The sequence below is a fragment of the Rattus norvegicus genome, chromosome 15 (genome assembly GCF_036323735.1).
Source record: "Rattus norvegicus strain BN/NHsdMcwi chromosome 15, GRCr8, whole genome shotgun sequence".
NCBI lineage: Eukaryota > Metazoa > Chordata > Mammalia > Rodentia > Muridae > Rattus > Rattus norvegicus.
In genome coordinates, this window is record NC_086033.1 from 15396088 (window position 1) to 15411687 (window position 15600).

The 15600-nt window shown below is 47.8% G+C and overlaps 1 protein-coding gene across 6 annotated transcripts in view; it reads right to left on the reverse strand.

Moving 5' to 3' along the window:
* Positions 1-15600, reverse strand: part of Ptprg (protein tyrosine phosphatase, receptor type, G) — a 683913-nt gene that overhangs the window by 97419 nt on the left and 570894 nt on the right. For all 6 annotated transcript variants that reach the window (XM_063273947.1, XM_063273946.1, XM_063273945.1 and 3 more), the window contains 3 exons: positions 9382-9566; positions 6283-6391; positions 916-965 (listed from right to left, as the gene is read on the reverse strand). In XM_063273947.1, the coding sequence (XP_063130017.1) occupies positions 916-965; positions 6283-6391; positions 9382-9566 (344 nt within the window). The remainder of the gene's footprint in view (positions 1-915; positions 966-6282; positions 6392-9381; positions 9567-15600) is intronic.

Consider the following 15600-nt stretch of genomic DNA (forward strand, 5'->3'; position numbering starts at 1 on the left):
ACCTAGGAAGGGCAGCCTCTGTGCTGGGGCTCACCATGCTACCCATTCTATGGGTAAGGAAACTGAGGCCTGGAGGGGATAGGGAGCTTGTTCAAAGTGCATGACTGTGAGTGAAGCCTCGGAGGCAGGGCTGCGTATGGGCAAATCTCAGCTCGCCCTCTCCTTATGCTGAATGGGAACTTATTCCTATACAACATCTTCCCACCAAACCAGGAATAACAGCTGAGGATAAGAGCGTAAGTTCAGCCCTTACAAGCAGGCGTAGGGAACCTTAAATTAGACCTCACCACTTAGACAAGTATAAAATGATAATCGGAACAAGCCTCCCTTTGGAACTTCATACAATCTCACATGGGAAACCGTGCAGTTTAGGGAGAGCCGTGAGCACTGACAATCAGCTCTTACTTAAGATTAAGCGCCAAACACAGAGAGGCCTCCAACTGAGTTCTGAGATGACTCCTTGCCTCGCTGTGATGATGGGCCCATTTCTTTAACTCACGGCGCCTCAGTTTCTTCGCCTCCACTCTGAACTCATTGAAGATGCACACAGAATAACTGGTGTCTGAAAGCTGGGGTGTGCTTAATGAATTTCAGGTTACGATTATCCCCAGCACTGGACACTGTGGGTGACAACCTCTGGATTGTACCATGAAGGCCTCTGAATGGACTGACTCCTGTATCACTCCAAGGATCATACGTAATTACAGATCTGAAAGATTTTTATTTTGACAAAATTATATATCAGGAGCAGCTAATATTGTTGCATGGCACAGTAAATTATACAGCAAAATGTATGCTTGTCTGTGAATGGCTGTACGTAGACAGTTCGACAACGCTATGCTGACACCTTGTGGTCAAAGCTTTGACTGCATCCAAACTAGCATTTGCACAGAGCACCCGGTGTTCTCCACTTACCACTCCTGTTTTCACAATCCTGGTCCCTTGGAATATCCGGGTAGTGTTAGCTGAGAAACAAAGAAGTTGTGATGTTAACAACACACAAGGCTCAGATGTGCTCCCGATAAACCCTCCTACGAACACACATATCTAAACTACACGTGATTTTCACGTTACAAGATATTATTCCTTTGTACACTTTGTGACCATTTCAACATAGGACCCTCGTCCGAGTCATGCAGACATATTCAGACGATCGAGGCAACTGTTCCTGTCACACAATTCATTTAAAATGTGTAATCATTACGGTTTTGTTTTACTGAGCTATAACTTCAACAATAGTAAAATGTCCAAGGACTGAATTATTTTTACATCTAATGCCTGAGCTACTCCGCTCACATTAAGACGTGTTTTCAAGAACTGTTGGCTTTCTGGGTTTCATATATTTTTTTTATTTGAATGGGTTTGTTTTTTCTCTATTACTGCCTTGGTCGCCATTTCTCATCCTTTCAGTGATCCTAACATGTATATCTTTAAGTTAGGACAGTTGGCCATTTTCTAAATTTGTATTACATTTATGTATGTATTTATTAGAGGGCTGGGAAAGGGGTGTTTGGGGAGGGAAGGGAGGCAGTGCACATTGTGGGGACCAGAGCACAGCTTGGCAGAGTTGGTTCTCTTGGTAAATCACGTGGGTCCCGAGGTTTGGCTGTGAGCGCCTTCACAAACGGAGCCATCTTGCCAGCCCTACCTATAGTTTACCTTAAGTTAATCCCTTGACTGTTTCTGGCAACAACTCTGTTGCTTTCCTCCCACTGTGTACTGTTGTGTGCTCTCTTCCTGCTTGGATCTGATAGTCTCTATGGATTACACAGTCACATGATTTTGCCTTCGACGCACGCTGCCCTATCTGGTGTCCATGTTCTGCAGCTGCGCTCACCCATGAGGGCATTCTTAAGCAATGCCACTGTGGTATCCATCGAGTTGTATGAATGGGCAAAGAATATAAAATCTACCGTGTTAGTCAATTTAAGTGTCTGCACCACCTAATCTAGAAATGGCAAGGGACCCACACACATTTCTGGTTGCCCTATAAGTTTAAAACAAAAAACCAACCCAAACCCCAAACCACCCTGACTGTGGCATTAACTTTAGAGAGTTGACCACTCCTCTTCGTGGACACCTGGTGTCCTGTTTATCACACATGTTCTTGACTGACCCCATGGATACCTGAGTTCACAATCCTGGCCTAATGGCACTCCCATTTTGTTTAAGTACAGTGTGCACAGAGAGAAATGTGGAGAAGGTCTACGAGTCGATGCAACTGTTTAAATTAGGGGTCAAACAAGGCAGCTAGGGAAGTGACTCTAACCTGGGACAACATACAGACCCCATGATCCCTGAGCTATTCACACAGATGTGCACACATCCTGCCTCCTTAATAAAAGACAAAGGGCTCCCAGGAGCTCTACCTTCTGTGCTCTTTAAAGGGGCTCGAAGCAGGCCAGTAAACTCGGTAGCCATTCCACGAGTCTGCTGGCTTTTTCTTAGTTTGTCTTAGTCTTGAACTGTCTCTACCTAGGTAGCCACGATGTTGCTGATGAGATTATTTGGGCCTTTCAGACTACGAGCCCTTTACGGAGGGATCAGGGGACCCAAGCAAACGTTGTTAAAGGGGAACTAGGACAACTGAACTTTGCTCAAGCTTCTCAATGGCCCGTTTCCTCCCAGGACTAGTCATGGCTGCATTCTCTGGGCAGGTGACTTTGTCTCTGAGATCTGATTCCTTTCTACTGCCCGACCCTCTTAGGCGTTCATGATTTCGGGAACCACTGATGTTGGTCACTCCTCAGGAATCACAGCAGTTCCAGGACCTGTCACTTGGGCTTTCATAAAAACAAACACATGTATCACCGTGGCTCTGATTTGCCTAAGACGTGACAAGTGTATATACATCAGTTGTATATAACCAATTCCCCTCTGACATCTTGGTTCTTTATGCCAGAACACTGCACATCAGGCTTCTTCTCAAGGTTGAAGACCTGGGGCAGGGAGTGCCCTGCACTCTACAGTGTCCACTGCCATCTACGAGCCATGGAGCCTTAGAATAAGAACACGAACTCTGTCCAGGAGCTAAGGAAGAGATTTATCTCAAGTTACTTGCACTCTGAACATAATCTCCCCTTTTGTAAAGCCAAACCAAACCAACAACCCATGTTCCCAACAACAAAACAAACAAACAAACAAAGACAAGCCAAACTCCAAAGAAAACCCCTACATATGATGCCCGGGTTGGAGTAAAGCAGCTGAGGTGGAAACAGTCCATAATGGAAGCCACGCTCTATAAGTGTCTCTTGCTACTAGAACTGCTAATAATGTGTCATGGTGGCTAAGTATACTCATTGGTATCTTCGTCTTTACTTCACTTTATTAATTTGTTTACTCACTGTGTGTGCCTGTGTGTACCTGTCACAGCATGTGGGAGCATGCCATAGATATGCCCTTTGAGGTCAGAGGTCAATTTTCTCCTTCCACCATGTGGCTCTTGATGCTCAAACTCGGGCGTGCTGAACGGGTGTCTTTACCCGCAGAGCTGCCTCACCGGACTAATGCTTTAGTACATGATACAGATCATAAACACTGCTAGAGTCACCATATTAATTCTCCATGTGTGCTCCCAGGCTCCCAGATCTGATGTATACTTATTTCTAAAAAATGGTTACTATGGGGACAACTTTACTGGAATTCTTGAAGATTCTTTTTTTTTTCCTTTGTGAAAACTTGAGTCTGGATTAGGAGGTCAGTTTTGCACCTTGCTCTCTGTGGTCCCTAAGCAGTAGGAAATGGATGGGCAGTGAAGGACAGTGGGCGGACACTGAGGAAGGTCCCCGTTGGCAGGGGCCTTGCATGGATGTTGTTGGAAAACACTGCCTGTGTGGGGAGGTGTGACCAGAGGATCTGTTTCTTTCTCAGCACAAGGAGACAGATGCAGAATACACAAGGAGTCGCCGCTCTGAGCAGAGACAGTGGAGAACATGTAGGGACACCAGTCCTTTTCAAAAAGCCACAGTGACCAGACTTTTAAAAGGCTCCCTGGTTTGAATTTCTAGCTGATGGGGCCGTTTTCGAATTGCATTATATTATAAACCTTTAATTTTTCAGAGTCTTTGCAGAAGCCAGGCAGTCCAGGGCTATTAATCAAAGGAGGCCGCTCTGCAACTCTCAGGCTCCCAGTCCAGCCAAGGGGAGGCCTAATCATGATTTATGGGTCTGAAGTTCCCAGGCCTGGCCACAGCAAGTTCCCTGACTGATCTACCTTTTCATTCTCTTTGCCACACAGACCCTGCCGGGGCTCAAGGCTCTTGCTCAACAGATGACACGATACATTCTAGCTAAATGTGGGCGCAGATTTATTTATTTACGAGAAGGCGCAACTATGGTAAATTTCAGTTAAGATTTTAAAGAGACGGATGAAATCAGTAGCAAAGAATTTTTAAAAGCCACATGTAAATTCCAGTTCCTTGGAAGAGAAAGCTCTGCTGGAGGACTTCCTCCCTGGATTCACCATTTACTACCTTTTCCTAGCAAACCTCACAAAGACTGAAACTTTAGGACCACTGAAATAGTAAAGGCTTATAATAGAAGGCAGTTCTAAAACGGGAGCATTTGGACGTCACAATTCTTGGACTCTGAATGTTCAACTGGTAGAGTCTAGGCTAATACTTCACAACAACGTATAAGGTGTTGCTAGCCCAGAGTCCTGTGATTTTTTCTCGTAGTCATTATTTCATGCATGTCATCTGGTGTTACTGGACCATGGTCCCCGTGGATGGTCAGAGTGGCGAACAGCAGCTTTAAGAAGATAGATTACATTTTTTTTTTACACCACGGCACAGCGAGCGATTAGCAGCTGGCACTCACACCCAGCACCGTCCGTCCATGCAGAGCCCACCTCCAACCTGGCATTCTTCAGTACTGGATATGCTCGCCAGTTACCAGGGCCATCTTGCTAGGATTCGCTTTCCTAGGCCCCGCTGCCAAGACTTGGAGGCGGTTGATTGGAGGGGGCCTTCCGACTGCGAGGAGCGCTCTCAGGCTTCCAGATGCTGCTAGCTCAACCTGACCACATGCTTTCTAGATAGGCTTTGCAATTTTATCCACACTCCTGGAAGCTTCCAGGGGAAAGCCCAGATGTTTAATTAGATCCACAGCTCAAAAAGTTAAGAATCAGCTGAGTGCAATCACATATGCCCAGTGACACTCTGTTACAAAAAAGACATAGGGAACAAAAACGGGGTAACGGTGGCCTGGTGTACACCTTTCGTTTTACAGACAGGAAGCAGAGGCCCTGAAGAAGTAAGGAGCTTGAAGGGTCAGCACCTCTGTGTGGAGCCCAAGGCCCAGACCTTTAGTTTCATGATGGGCTTGGCATCTGTTATGAGATTGGACCACAGTTGACTACTGATGTCTGTAAATAATTCTAGAACCAGGATTAGGTTGTGGTATCTAAGACGGACTATATCGTATCATTACTTTGATAGAGAGTTAACTCAAACCTTGTATATGCTAAGCACATGCCACACGACTGATGGCTGACATAGCTATCTAACATTCTAGTTTTTCTGAGGCCAGAGATGGCTCAGTTGTCAAAAGCACTTGCTGCTCTCTATAGGAGCTGGCTTTGTTTTCTACATAGCAGCTTACAACTGTCTGTAACTGTAGTTCCGGGATAGCTTCCACCCTCCTCTGGCCTTCGTGGGTACTGCATGTATGTGGTGCGTGCACACACATGATGCTACAACATCCATACCCACAGAACAAGTTAACAGAATAAAACTCCAATATTTCATTCATGAAATCTTTGCACTGACTTTGCTTTTAAAAGAAAAAAAATCACCCCATCAAAATGTGACAAAGCCAAGTTTTATTGGCTTTACCCTCAATTTGGCCCTAGATCCCCCTAGATGCCCCCAGTCAGCACAGAACAGACATCTCCAGACTGGAACCCATGAAGACCCTGTACACCCAGACTTGTGCAAATCGCAAGGCCGAATTTTATGTCTTGGGCTCCAGTTCTCAATGGGCCGTGAAGATGAGCCAGGCTAAACACCTAAGAAAGAGGCTATGGCAGGACTCAGGGGGAGATCACACTAACTGACTTATTCTTAAACAGGCACAGCTGGAAAATATCAATAAACAGCCCCTCTTTCTGTCTCCTCTTTTGGCATCTGAAACCTCCAACCCCAGTGACAGATCTTAATGAGCAGAGCTCACTGAATATGGATTACACCCTACACGGACCAAGTTCCTTTACTTCTGGCCAAGTCCCTAAGGGACAGGCAGCCTGAGGCGCATCAGGGGCATGGAGGGGATAAGCGGACTTACCTTGGAAAAGCATCGTCTGGCTGAAGTCACTGCGCATGTCGTTCCGACACACGGCCTGTACGCGGAACAGGTAAAGGCTATCAGGTGAGATGTGGCTGATGGTGGCTTTCTGTGGGGGAAGAAAGAGAGGCACTGAGCTGGCTTTGAAAGCTCACAGATGTAGTTTACCTGAGAACAAACCTGGGCATTCTGGGATTTGCAACTGCAGGCTTTCTCTGGAGAGGACTGCTTAGAACCTGTTTTCAACACTGCAGAAATACTAACACTGGTCCACAGTTTGGAACGTATCTTTAGCCTACCTGTTCCCAAAGCCTGGACTTCTGTCAGAATCACTGTGCTTTAGAAACTGTAATTATTATCTATAAGAGCCTTCACAGTTATTAAATAAAAGATCGTCAGAGCAATGTCCACTTTACAACAGGAAATTCTCTGCCTGTATAGCTTTCTTCCTGTTGTTATCTTAAGGCCTCCTTACAAAGAGTAAAAACCTATGAAGTTATAAGATGTAACTTTGTCATACTATTTTCTAGATGTGTGAGTCTGCAACATTTGCTGAGTCTCCGGCTTCTGTTACTTTCAGATGTGCTGTGTGGGTAGGAAGAGTCACCTAGCGAGGCTGTGTGACTCGGGCCATGCAAACTCTGCTCATAGGAACACTGACCCTAGCAACGGCAGGGGACAGCAAGCTATAGATCTGGCTGGCTATCGGCTAGTAGGAAAAAAGGTCTACTGGCATATAGGCAAACCATTGTTGTTGTGGTGGGTGGTGGTAGTGGTGGTGGCGGGGTGTGTGTGTGTGTGTGTGTGTGTGTGTGTGTGTGTGTGGTCAGTGTACTTTTACCCAATCACTAACAAAGTTAAGAAGTTATGACCATATGGCCTGAAGGCCCAAAATACCCACTGTCTGGCCCTTTCCAGATTACTGCTTATTAACTGTCATTAGACACCATCGCCCACATCCGGGTCACCATTCCTTGTCGGTTTGCCTCAGCAGACTTTAACCCTGAGGAAACAGAACATACCTACAGAACAGGCACTACTGCTTCTGGAGAAACAAGCAGTGAATGCTACTGGTCTCCAGAGGTGCTGACAGATTCTGGGTCTCCTCGCAGACGTGTGTACCCTGGGCCAGTCTGAACTGAACTATCAAGAGGGTATTCCTTGTGTAGCTACCATAATCCTCTATGCTGGTATTAGCGTGTGACCACGGCAACACTGAGAACAGCTTCCTCATGGGAACAGGGAGTTAAGTGTCACTCAGCCACAGGCTGCATGAATTTCTCTTAGGAAAAAACAGTGAATACCACCTACGGGGGCTGTGATGACAGCGTGGGCTGGGAGATGAACGCAGGCAGGAAAATGCCTTGTGTTCACCAAAAGTTAGAGACGAGCACTGCCCAGAGTCGGCACTCCGGACATGTGGCAGAAATAAGAAATGAATTTTGTGTGCCTCAGAAGGAAAAGAAAGCCTCTAGGAACTCTTACAAAATGGGACGTGCTGTCAAAGCATGCCACACCACACATCTAGCTCTCTCACTCCAATTTATTCCTGGTTCCCTAGACCTCTGCCCCCATCTTCTATTCAGAGTAAAATCTTCAGTCCATTGATGTGGGAACCTAGGAGAATTCACTCCATGCCGGTGTCTCTTTATCTCTGCATATTTAATTATTTTCCACTTAGAACAAGAAACGGAGGAAGCGCCTAGATGGTTTCTGCTGATGAATGTAAGCTCGACTTCGGGGACAGATCCCCGACGGACTTCCAGCAAGAAAAGAGAAAGGTTCAGACACACCGGTAATCTTGGGTGCCTTTCAGTACAGCCTTCTCTCATTTCATGGAGGCCTCTGCTCCCTGATGCGACCCAGATAACAATGTCTAGTGGGGGAATTGAAAACATAAATGGAAATGAAGTAAAAGAATCCTCATCTAAAGGAATATGAAAAGTATTATTCTATAACTGACTGAATGGGCCCCGAGGACTTTCTTTTGGGAAATAAAAAAAAAAAGTGGTAAGTCATTAAGAGGCGCACTCAGAGCTGAAGCATTTTCCATGTGCATATACAATTACAGGCTTCATTATTCTGGGGCCTCCTTTGATTAACAAGAAAGCAGCCAGGCTTTCAAACCCAAATGTGTCACTTGCAGTCTCTGTGTAACGTCTTCAAGCATAGTGCTTGTGGGAGGTTTGTGATGATAAGGGAAGAAGAGATCCTCCACACGGGAATACTCAAAAGGCTGCACTGGGGGTCTGATGAGAGACACTTAGGTAAATCCTAAGCAGAGATGTTAACCCGACACAGAGTCTGTGTAGTCGAACTGAGGGCAGCTATGTCACGGCATCTACAACAGCCCGGGAGTCTAGGAGGCAATGTATACGGACACGTGAGACAAAAAGGGGTGATGGGGACTGTGGACAGCAGCAGGCATGGTTGTGGCGGGAAAGATGTGGGGGCGGCAGGAGAGGTGGGGTAAGTGTAAGAGGTAACACTTGCACAGTGTTCTCATAACATGTAATACTGTAGCAACCTGATCAGAAGAAAGGGGCTTGTTTGTAATGAGCGAGAAGCAAGATCTCCCTCTCCTTCTCTCTCTCTCTCTCTCTCTCTCTCTCTCCTCTCTCTCCTTCTCTCTCTCTTTGTGTGTGTGTGTGTGTGTGTGTGTGTGTGTGTGTGAGAGAGAGAGAGAGAGAGAGAGAGAGAGAGAGAGAGAGAAAGGAAGAAGAGAGAGAGAGAGGGAGGGAGAGGGAGAGAGGGAGGGAGGGAGAGAGAGAGGGAGAGAGTGATAGGGAGGGAGAGAGGGAGGGAGGGAGGGAGAGAGGGAGAGAGTGATAGGGAGGGAGAGAGGGAGGGAGGGAGAGAGAGAGAGAGAGAAAAGTGTGTGAGCATGAGTGTCCGCATGCCACATCACAAGTAAGAGGACAACTATCAGGTGCAGCCCTTGCTTTCTCTCTTGCTTGAGACACAATCTTGTCCAGGCTAGCTGGCCTGCCAGCTTTCAGGAATCTCTTCCTCATAGCCTCCCCCCCCCCCAGGAGGAAATATGCTTCCCAGGTACTGCCAGAGGAATACGCTCCCAGACTCAGGCCAAGGGGGCCTTACCAAGTCCTTGTCACTGTCTTTTGTAAACGTCTTCTCCTTCTCATCCTCATTCTTGGTCCAGCTATAGGAGATCATGTAATTCATGATGGGCGGGTGGTAGATGGTTTCTGGCTGGCTCCAGGACACCTGCAGGGCTGTCTGGTTCAGAGGCTGCACCTTCATGTGGATGGGCGGAGAGCTGCAAACTGAAGACACAGGTAAGGTTAAAGGGCGTCAACACCACTTGCCACACACGTGTGTGCCCTTTGACCTCAGGAAGTGGTTCTGTGGTAGGCACCCACCCCTGGCCATTCGAGGCCTAGGAGCGCTGTGCCACACCAGCTCTCCTTCCTCTCTTCGTCTATTTATCCACCCACTTCCTGTGTGCGTGTGCACATTAGCATGCATCCACAGGTGTTAAAGTGTGGAGGAGGCTGGTAATGGTGGATGTCATTTCTCAGGACTTAGCCACTGGCCTGGAACTTCCCAAGGGGAGGTTGCCTACTCCGTGCTGAGGTCATGCTCAGGGGTTTCCTTTTACACCTGGCATTTCTTCTATTTTTAAGTAAGGGTTCTGGAGATCAAACCCAGGTCCTCGTGATTGCAAGGCAAGCACTTTGCTAACTGAGCCGTCTTCCCAGTGCTAACTTGGCCATCTTCCCAGATCTCTTTTTATTCTCTGAGACATAATCTTGCTACATAGCCCAGGCTAGCCCTAAAGTTATGGTACTACCGCCTTAATGCTCTAAATCTTGAGATTGCAGTCCTGTGTCAGCAAGCTTAGCTGTGCTCTGCCCCCTACATTTTAGTCAGGTAGATACTCTGTTACTTCAGCTCTAAACACTCAGGCCTGCAACTTTTCAGAATTAGAACATTCTCTCATCTAGCCTCATCACCCATGATCCTACTTAAGAAAACACCTGCTGACTCTATAGGATTCTCCTACAACATCCATTTCAAATTTGTCCCTTTTTTTTTTAAAGATGACCTATAGCTGCTACCCTTCTCACATGACTCTGTACTGATAAAGCTTCCTCCTTCGATTTTTCTTCATGACTGACCCTTTGAAGAAGCCACAACATTTGACTGGAGGTCTGTGGGTATAGAAAGGATGGCTTCCTCCCGGGTGGCCACCCTGACTGGGGAGTAAGGGACGGTCAGGTTAATCTGGCTTTCCATCCCTGTAATTCAGAAGCTTTAGGAGACACAATAGAGCCACATCTGTCCAGGGCCAACTCACCACAGTATTGAGGACTCCAGATTAGCCTGCAGTGTGGCAAATGTTTGTCCGTGTGGTCAAGCGTGCCCTCCCCCCAACCCCCACATCTTCTCTGTGACAGCCAAACCTGTCTCTAGACACGAGCAAATGTCTCTGCAGGGCCCGTTTTCCTCAGTCTCCAAAGAGAAATGCAGAGTTTGGAAGGAACCACCCGTGCGAGGCTGATACTGAACACAAGGACGGAACAGATGTTGGGAAAGAGAAACTCACATCCTGTAGAAGCACTTGGAAGAAGGATCTGACCCTGCTGGGGCTGACTCCCTTGAGGAAGGTTCTTTCCTTTTTTTTTTTTTTTGAGCTGGGGACCGAACCCAGGACCTTGCGCTTGCTAGGCAAGCGCTCTACCACTGAGCTACATCCCCAACCCGAGGAAGGTTCTTTCAATTGAGAGCTGAGCCAAGTCTACTTGGGTAGAGGTTGGGGAAGAAGTGGAGGCAGAGGAAGGGACACCGGAGTAATATTCCAGAGTCTGTACAGGACCATGATGGGACCAAAATAGGGAGATGGGGAAGCCTGGAGGCTGGGTTAAAAGTTCTGTCCTTTATATCTGAAGCTTCTGGGAACCACTAGAAAAGTTAGTCCAGAGTGCCAAGATGAGGTTGTTCTGACAAAGACTCCCAAGGTGGGTGCTGCACACTAAGCCAGGGACTGGACTGGGACGATGGCAACCTCTAGAACAAACAGAGTGGGAAACTGAGATATCAGGTAGTGGGAGGCACTTATGAGCGGGGAGTGAAAGAACAGCTGCCGCCATGAGGCACAGGAGCTAAGTGACAGGCGAGCTCACGGGTGCAGCCGGTCGGGAACAGCACGGAACCTTCCGGAAGCCCGAAAGGGTCACACGCCTCTTTTCCGGACCCAAACTCCCAAACCTAAGGCAGTCTCTGGAGCCTCTGGGCACACTTCTGCAGAGAGCCTCTGAGGTTGCAGCCATGGAGGAGGCACAGCGGCCGTGCCTGGCACGAGGCTCCTTTGCGTCTGTAGGAGAGATGTGCTTCACGTGAATGACGGGGGATTTGGTGAGGCATGCACCTTGCCCTTCAGAGCACCCCTGATCAAGCTGCCCCGCGTTTGCCTTCAGAGCAGGGGCTTCAAACAAAGACTGTGAAGACTGTTGGAATGCCCAAACGTGACATGACAGAAGAGAGACACTAGGGGGCGACAAGGTACCGTTTTTAAATAGTCTAATTTGCTAGGTTTCTGTTTCTCCAGACAGCAAAAAGGGACAGAGAAAAAAGTCAGCAAAGATCCACAGCTCCGTCCTTTTTAACACTGGTGGTGGTGGTGGTGGAGGAGCAGTTTTATATATCAGCAGTATTCTTTACTCTGCGACGATGACCTAACGTCCACCTCTCTCACTTCCTACCATGTCCTTATTTTCCTTGTATTTTCCTCCCCTGCCGCCATCAGTGGTGGCTCTGAGGGACACATCTCCCCAGCAGTTACATCACAACCACATAAATAATCTTAGCACCCACATGCAGATGCACCATCCTTATTTATTTATTTATTTATTTATTTATTTATTTATTTATTTATTTTTGAAATGAAAATGGCTGGGCTTTTCTATGCAGAGAAAGATGATTCATTCAGAAGGCAAGAAGGGAGTTAAAGAGATTGACCCTAAATGTTGCCGTGACCGTAGACAACAGTCGCAAACATTCTAGGATCCCACGTCTGATGTACAATCTACCTCTTCCTATATGTGTGAAGTAGGATTACATATAATTTGATGTGGAAAAAAATAAAATGAAAGTGGGCGGGACATGGCAGCCAGAGGAAAGAGGTTCTTAAATCTGAGCAACACAGTGAGACCCTGCCTCAAACACAAATAAACCAAAACCCCAAACAAGCCAACAAGAACAATAGAGGCATAAGGTCTGTAGGTAAGTTAATGATGGAGTCGGGAGGCCATGTCTATAATAGTGTTAGATGCCATTGCTTTGAGTGGCAATTGCTGAGTTAAGGTCTCAGGGGACAGGACCACTTGCTGGGGGAGAGGACTGCAACTAAGTGGTCACCCAAGACACATGCTTGCCTCAGATGCCCAGACCAGGCTACAGGTAGCACGAGGTGGAGCGAGCAGCCCTCCTCACGTGAGCCCCAAGTTGGGAAGTCCAATATGAGAGAAATCTCTTCTTGTTCTGCTTCTAAGCTTTTTCTCATCTTCCTGGACAGTGGGTTTCTGAACAATGGGGATAACGTGAGAAAGGGCTGTGTGGAACACTGTGTCAGGAGAGTTTGGCATTTGTATCAATAAAAAAGTGCACACAGGAAATATTTTGGGCTTTGAAAGTCATGCAGTCTCTTTTGCTTTCAAAGCACAAAGCTGCAGAGGTGGTGAGCTTGTGGCCGAGGGTGGCTGTGACCAGAACTTACACCGATGGTAAATCTCAGAGGTCCCTGTGGGCCTCGAACTCTGACCGTTTTTGTATTGCTTAAAGATAGGAACATCTCAGTTCATGTTGTACAGAATTTGGTGGTGGGTGAGGTTTTGAAGATGAAAAGGAACAAGCGTGTTTGTATTCTCGGCACAGAATCCAACCCCTGAGCACAGCTTATAGGCAGCTTCTCCACAGAGCGGAGACCCTTCATGGCGCTCACCCCAAATCACACTGCTGCTTCATTGACTATCTGGAGCAATCAGCCTCCCTGACTGGAGTAAGATGTGGCTGGTACCTCTTTGGTTGTGTCCTGTACGCTGCCTGAGTCTACAGGAGTGGCTGACATGCATGTGCTTTTGAACAGGAAGCAAGTTGATGGTGCTGGTTTAAGATCCTTGGCCATTCCCTGGTCCACAGGCCTGTAGTATGGACTCCTTCCATTTCCAACCTTCCAGGCTTCCACCTTGGTCCTCAGTCACCAGTATCTGCCAGCTCTCCTCCAGCGAGTGATCTGCCTCCAATATCACATAGGCCCTCTGCCCCTTCCATTTCACCTCCTCACCTCCCTGTCGCTTTGACCTCCAGGGAGGGACCACACCACTGATCACCTGCACCTTGTGTATCATCACCATAGATATCATTCTTAGAAACGATTTTCCCCCTTCACTCCGTTGAGAAAGACCCCATCTGTACAGTCAGGGCTACCCAGCTCACTCCTGCCGTCACCACATTCAGGGACTTCTGTCTACATTCTCTACGTTGCCCCTCAGAGCAAGGGGATGTGTGTGACTCAGGAAACACATCCGGTCTCCAGAAGCAGCAAGTGCTACTCCAGGCTGGAGAACGAGCGAGAGGCCCGCTTGTGCCTGTGCCAAAGGTTCTGCTTGTGTGTGCAGTTGGAAACCATGGCATCGATCAAGGCCTTCCTTTCAAGCCCAGCAAGAAAAGAAATCAGGAAGGGTGCACAGTTTGACGGGAGGGTTTTTAGAAAGCTGATGTATCCAAGTGTGGGACTTGGGATCTTGGTGGCCTCTTACCTTCTCATCTGTATGATGGGCTGCTGTATGAAATGGCTTCCTCATAGGGTTGGGGGTGAACCTAACAGGCACAGTGTAAATAAAGTACGGGCTGTGGGCCTCAGGCCCCCGGGACATTCAGGCCCAATAGCTTTTGCTTGTAAGTCTGGATGTTTAAATCGGATCGGCTAGAACAGCAGGGCAAGGATCTCCTTTAACTATGGGTAGTTCATCTTTAGCACAGTTCCCACCACACCCTGTTGCCCTTACATAGTCTCCTCATGCAGAGCCTGACCCTCCAGTCTGGGAGTGCAGGGGCAGACGCCTATTTTCCACATCCTTCCTTCCCTAGTGGCGGCCACTGCAAACCCTGTCATCTGGGACATTTTGACACATCCTTTTGTATAAAATCAAAGCCTTTTAACTGTGCAGGAGGCGCCACACCCTGCTCGCTAAACAAACGGCCCCGGGGGATGGCTTTGACATCAGCCCCTCCCTTCCAGGGGCCTGATTCCATGCTCGCTGGGGCCTGATTGCTCCTCACAGACATGTAGCATGACATTCCCTGGCAGCACGGAGAGTTCTTGCTTTTCCTCTGAACCACCTTTAATTATGAGCCCTGCTTTCGTTAAATAACGAAGAGGCTCCTAACCGGGCACCCGAGGTCCTCTGATTTCACATCAACGTCAAGGATATTTTCTCAGAGGTTCCAAAAGCCAATCTAAGTCTCCCCTGGCCCTTCTCATTTGGGGATTTAGATGAGGTACTGGGACCTGCTCCGATAGTGCGACCCCCAAGTGTCTTAAGCTGTCAGAGTAAATGGCTACTCCAGGGATCTCCACTCAGGTCTTCCACTTGAGGCAGCGGGCCAACTGTGGATCAATGTGAAACACGGACTGCTCACACATAGCACTTTGGCACACACAGGCTTAATTAACTATTGCACATCCTACCCATAGTGACAGAAGCCAGGCCAGGGTGGAGAGGGGCTGACGCATGCACACAGAGGGTGGCACATCACCCCAGCTCAGCTCAGGACCCCTTTAATGCAGGGAACTTTCCAGAAACCTGACATGAGGAGAAAGGTCTCTTACTGTTTCAGAGTCTCCACAGCAGATCAGACAGGAAAAACAAACAAACAAACAAACAAAAACACCCCCAAAAATCCAGAACCCTAGAAATATTGGTGCCTCAGAATGTCACCTCCCTTTCTCCCATGTCCAAGAGCTCATGAAGGGCACACCACTCTGAAGAAGGTACCGGAACTGGAGGGCAACTTAGAGTGACCCTCGCATGACTTGCATTCTTATCTTCCAAAAACCATGGTCTGAGGGTTGCCAAGAACATACTGCCTGAAGGCAGGCTCTGCCCTCGTCTCTGATGGTCACACATGAAGGACATCTCCATTCAGACTGAGGACTCCACAGTCCTGGAGACCAGGTCGCTAAGCAGATCGTGAGACATGGAGTGGGAGATAAGTCAGCCTGATTTGAACCTGGGAGAGAGGCAGAAAGCAGCTGTTTGTTCTCCCACGTTCCCTGTCTCTAATCCCATCTCCATG